The sequence below is a fragment of the Canis lupus genome, chromosome 4 (assembly GCF_048164855.1).
Source record: "Canis lupus baileyi chromosome 4, mCanLup2.hap1, whole genome shotgun sequence".
Classification (NCBI taxonomy): domain Eukaryota; kingdom Metazoa; phylum Chordata; class Mammalia; order Carnivora; family Canidae; genus Canis; species Canis lupus.
The window spans coordinates 63,224,867-63,230,906 of NC_132841.1; the positions used below are offsets into that span (position 1 = coordinate 63,224,867).

General features: G+C 39.2%; 1 protein-coding gene across 1 annotated transcript in view; it reads right to left on the reverse strand.

Annotated features, from left to right (window-relative positions):
• ITGA1 (integrin subunit alpha 1) overlaps positions 1 to 6,039 on the reverse strand; it is a 158,718-nt gene extending 152,679 nt beyond the window's left edge. Inside the window, exon 1 of the mRNA XM_072824649.1 lies at positions 5,788 to 6,039. Within this exon, the coding sequence (XP_072680750.1) occupies positions 5,788 to 5,848 (61 nt within the window). The 5' untranslated portion in view covers positions 5,849 to 6,039. The remainder of the gene's footprint in view (positions 1 to 5,787) is intronic.
• Position 6,040: the final 1 nt, after the last annotated feature.

Sequence of the window (6,040 nt, forward strand, 5' to 3'; positions counted from 1 at the left end):
TGCCTGGATGGCTCAGTGGTTGAGCATCTGCCTTTGGCTCAGGTCATGATTCTAGGGTCATGGGATCAAGTCCTGCATCATGCTCCCCACGGGGAGCCTGCTTCTCCCTCTGCCTATGTCTCTGCCTCTCTCTGTGTTTCTCATGAATAAATAAAATCTTAAAAAAAAGAAACTTAGTTGACTTTTTCATTTTCCTTTTAAATTGTTTCCTTTTAAATTGAAGACTTTGGGTAAAAACTAGGTCCGTTTATATCTGTATAACTCTAGCACTAATCACCATTTACGACATAAATTTAGGGTTTGCCAAAACTAGTCATTGATCCTGTGCAACTGGAACATTTTGATTACTTTATTGTCACATTTCTTCTGAGGCAGAGTATTCAGAGTATCTCATTCTTGGGATCTAGTGAGGCTGCTGATGACAGAGGAGCAATTATCCCCTGCATGAGACAGAAAAAAAACCAAGGAGAGGGACAATGTTCATTCATATCGTTGTATCCAAAAGAGTGTCATTTGTATCTAGAAGTATGTTTGAAATTTTATGATGCAGGTTTTTAAAATACAAAGAAATATGATAGAAAATTAGCAGGTAGATTTATAGTAGTATGCTATGTTTGTAACTTTCAGATACACATTTTCCCACTTTTTAATATCTCTGAAACTAGGAGGTATCTAACAATCTAACAGTTATAATTGGATTGGCAGCACTTTTTTTCCTTAGGGGTGAATAAAATAATGATGCATTATTCAATTGATGGTGTCTTTCATTCAATTAGATATGCATATGCATATCTAATATATATATATTTATATTTTCTAGGTGAGGATACAGTTAGAAGAGACAATCTGATTTCTTAAGTATTTTATGAGTTTGTCTATATCTTTTGGGATTCATTCAATAACAAATTTTCAAGTGCCTATTATGCTTAGATACTAAGGATAATAAACTCTACCCTCACAGAGCATATAGCAAGCTGGAAAGACAGAAGTTAGATATTTAATTACCATATCATGTGGTATAAAAGCAAACATGGTAGGGACTTACATATTTCTGGGGGAGGAGGACCAATTTATCCCAGTGGGTTTCTTGGAAATGATGCTCTTGTGGGGACTTGAGGGTAAGCAAGAAGTGTGAGTAACTGCTTATGCAAAGGCCTGGAGACTTCAGCAGAGCTGGTACAACAGAAGAGCTAAAAGAAACTCAGTAATCTTGACAGGAATATATTCAGCTCATTTACATCTCTTGATACTCTTCTGTACTTGCTTTGAGAATGAATACAATTCTCCAGTCACAGACCACTCTGTATAGGCAATGTATTCTGATTTTAGTATTGTGGCAACAATTCCAAATATCTTTCATCTCAATTTTTAAAAATGAATTCAAATACACTATTTTGTGTTTCATACAACAGAAGGATTGTGTAGGTAAATAAAAGCATTTTGATCCCCAATTTTCTGGATATGTTTTAAACATGAGCTACTTTATAAGATATTTTAAGGGGCATATGAAAATTAAGCAAGTTCTAAATCTAATAGGAAGTTTGTTGGGTTGGAGGTGGAAGAGCATGGGCAGAGGAGCATCCTTTTAAGGAAGTAAACTCAACAGTTATAAGCTGTGGCACAAGAGTTTACACATCAAAACAGCATCACAACAGCAGGGAAGAAAAACAGGCACTAGTTAAACATACATATTTCATTGCTACTCTCAGTGCCTATTTATTAAACAAACATCCTATAAATTTACTGCTACCTTTACAAATATCATAATGACTAAAGAGTTTCACCATCTTCAGTAATTCTGACAGTCCATTGTATGCCCCTGGAAGTCATTTTTTTGTCATCGGTAAGTGTCTGATTTCCATATTCAGCCATCACCTCACTGGACTTCATTTTGTTTTGTGGTGTTTTTGGGTGCTGGGATCATGACCTGAGCCAAAGGCAGATGCTTAACCTACTGAGCCACACAGGTGCTCCTAGACTTCATTTTGAATAGGAAATCCTAACTGAAAAAAGTCACAAAGGAAGACACCTTGCTTTTAGGCTAACTAAAATGTTTCTAGGGAAGAGAGACATATAATTCAATTCTGTATATTCTTAATATCCAGAGAAACAGTCTTATTTTGAGTTATGATTAATGTAGGGTGGGACATCAACTAATTTCATTATATACCAAAAAGTCATGAAAATATCAGACACATCATTAATTAGGTCCTTATCAAAGTCTTTTAGACACTTATATGTGGCTCTAACATTCAGAGAGTTGAGCAAGAAAGAAATGGTCTAGCATTTTGATAGACTATATGGCATATTATTTCACAGAATGATATTTGAGATCAGAGATCTAAGCTGAGCACAGGCTTTGCCATTTACTAGTCATCACACTTTAGACAAATTAATCTCTTATCATTTTGGTTTCTTCACCTCTAATATATGGATAACCATTCTAAAATTGTCCTTTTTTTTTTAGATTAAAGTGAAATAATGCATGCAAAGTTTTGGCACAAGATCTCACACCTAATATGTTCCCAATAAATATGTGCCTTTCAGGATTACGTTGTGTTTTTTTTTTTTTTTCCTGTTATTGTATGTCTTAACCCTATTTCCCAGGAGATTTAATTCTGCCATTTGGACTTGGCCAATGAGTGGGCTGGGTTAAGACATTAGAGGGTGGGAGGAAAAGAAGGGGTATTTATTTTTCCTGCTTCCTGTCTGGGTTTCAATTTTGGTTCTAGCTGCATTCCTCTTCCTATGTCCCAGCTCCTACCCAACAGCCCCTCTCCCATAGCTAGAGTTCCCAGTCAACCTGACATTGCTACCTCCTCAGGCCTAAGAGTGGTAATGGCTTCTCTTCCTACTGTTGATTCAGATGTTTCTTCTCACTATTGTTTGTCCTTAGGTGCGCCACCATCTTTTGTCAGTTCTTCAAACACCTCTGTAAACAGTCTCTTTACTAAACTTTCTTCAGTTAAATCCTTTGTGTCACTAGTTTTTTTTTTTTTTTTCTGGGACTTTGACATACATAAAATAATCTTTGTTGACCAATCATTTAAAAATATTGTTAAAAGTGAATACAACACAATTCTTAATCCAGTGGGAAGCTTATTGAGAGGGTGTGATTTGTTGTGATACAAACCCAGCTTTGAAGGCCAGAGAGATGGTAGGGGGTGGTGGAAAGGAAGGGTGGAGTTCTTTTCTAGATATATAAAACAAGAGTATATTCACAGAAGCAAAATGAGCATGAGGATTATGTAGAAAGTAAAGAAATGTGACTGGATATCATGGGGGAGTTTTCATTTCAGGGTTTTGGTAGGCAGAATAATGGTCTTCCAAAGATGTCATGTCCTGATCCCTAGAACCTGTGAATATGTTACCTTATATGGCAAAAGGGACTTGGCACATGTGGTTAAATTAAGGATCTCAAGATGAGGAGATTATCCTGTATTATCCAAGTAGGTCCAATGTAATTAGAAGGATCCTTATTAGAAAGAGGCAATAGGGTCAGAGTCAGAGAAGGAAATGGATGATGCAGAGTCAGATGGGAGGATTTGAAGATGCTATTCTGCTGGCTTTGAAAATGGATGGAGCCACAAGCTAAGGAAAGCAGGTGGCCTCTAGAGGCTGGAAAAGGCAAGGAAATGGATCCTCCCCATAGCCTTCAGAAGACACACAGCTCTGTCCACACCTTGATTTTAGCCCAGTGATACTTCTAACTTACAAAATTGTAACATAATATACTTGTCTTGTTTAAGCCAATAAATCTGCAATTTGATACAACAGAAATAGGAAACTGACATAGGTGCAGGAGGAGAAAGAGAGTGCTGGACTAGGGCAAACCCAAAGCCCTCAATAGAGAATTTTGTGTTTCATCTGAAGACACTGTTTTTGTTTGTTTTACTAAAAAGACTAGGATATAATGAAAATTAGTTATTAAGAAGATAGATTAGGGGTTGGGTTAAGACTGGCAGGAAGAAGAGCTCTCTACGGTAAAGAGTGAGTATGGTGATAAGACCCCAAGTTAGGTGTGGATTCTATGAATTGAGAAGTTTCCAGGAAATCTGACAATATGATGACTGAATTGAAAACCAACAAAGGAGAGGAAGAAGTCAAATTTCAAATCCTTATGTCGTGAAAGGGGCAGAAATGTAGCGCATATGAGGAACATATCGGTTGTGACACAGTAAATTCTAAATTTCAGTATGACTGAATAACACACACACACATCACACAAAAGGGAATTAAATGTTATAATTTTGAAATATCTATGCATTATTTTTAAGCCCCCTTTTGCATTTAGCAAGACATATTATGCCAACAATTGCAGAAAACTCACAGTATGCAAGTGTGACTGTTATGGGTATATAAAGTAGTTAAACCTAAAAATATATATAATTGTAACTCTTAACCTCTATTTTTTTGAGTTTCATTCTTGTCTATTTAGAGGATATGCAAACTGCATTTGATCCTTTCTGTACTACTGACTGCTTATTTGCTAAAATGAAAAAGGTACAACTTGAATAGTTGTAAAACTTCAGATTTTGTACAACAACAACAAAACACAAACAACCTTCAAAACGTCTGAACTGAAGAGGCATCCATTATAGGTCAAATAAGTGTAAAGGGCGGTGACGGTTGCTGGTAAGTTAAACCATCCGCTGGCTGTAAAGCTGTTCAGAAGTTACTACTGTTTGGATTACTGGACACTTCCTAAGTAGTGGAAAATGTCTGGATGAAAAGTCAATAGCTCATAATTAACTCTCTTCATACTGTGAAAAAATGTTTTGCTTGCTAATAATTCATTTCTCAGTAATCTTCATAAGAGGTAACTATGCTTGGGCATCTAAATCAGAGTAAACTGCCTGGATCACCCGTTTTAAACGCCAAAATGCTAAATTAACTAGTACCAATAAGCATGCCAGGAGTAAGGACACTGAACACTGGAATATTGATGATATGCTACACCCAGCCATTAGCCTAACCATTAGTCAGGTCACTTTCTTTTGCACAAAGCTTCGCCAATCTGCCTTTTTCTTTCACCATTTCAAAATATGACCATGGGTTAATTATCTGGAAAATCTTGAAAATGCTATGATTCAACCTTTTCCTAAACTGGATATAACTTTGCATTTCCAGTGTGTATTTTTAAGTAATTTTCATCCACAAGTAACAATACTGTATTTTGCATCTAAAAAAATAGTATGCTCTGTGACTACCCCTTTCTCAATTTCAAAATGTCCCTCCTCCTTATATAGAAACATCATTTCAAGACAAGAAAAGCAATTTTGCCTTGCATTCCTTTCTTTCCTCGTTCTACAGCAGAAAAGATCTTTGAATACTTGACAGCAAGAAAATGCAATAATGTCCACTGTTGAGTAATCTGAAGGTAGGAACTTGGCATATAAATCCGGGCCCTCTAGTTACCTCCCTCTAAAAAAAAAAAAAAAAAAGAAAAGTGGGGAAATGTCTTTCAGCAAAGTCCTAAAATACGATGTACACTGCAAAAACAACTTTAATTGTAAAAGCATTTCTACTCTGTAAAGTTTCCAGCGCTGTGTCCCTCCTACCATTGCGGGGGAAGGTTTTGTAACACACCAAAACTCGTAACCAAAAAAAAACGCAGAAACGCGGGTCCGCGCTCAGAGCTGCCCGGACTACCCGGAGCGTCCCGAGCGGACCCGCGCTCGGTCCACCTCCGGGGCCGCAGCTCCCGCGTCTCCCTCCCCACGAGCAGCCCCCGCCCCCGCCCCCGCCCCCGCCCCCAGATGCTCGGAGAAACGCAGGGTCGCTCACCGGTGAGGAGCCAGCAGCAGGCGACAGCGACCCCTGGGCCGGCGCGGCGTCGGGGGGCCATGGCCGGGGAGCCGCGGAGCCGGGCAGCGGGGGGCGCGGGCTCGGGGGCGGGACGCGGCGGGACGGCGCTCGGGGGCCGCGCGCTCCGGGCCCCTCTGCCGCGGGAGGTCTCCGTCTCGGCCCGGGCGGTCACGGCGTCCAGCAGCCCGAGAGCGAATTTCCTGTGTTTTCGACAAATGCCTCTAGGTTCTCT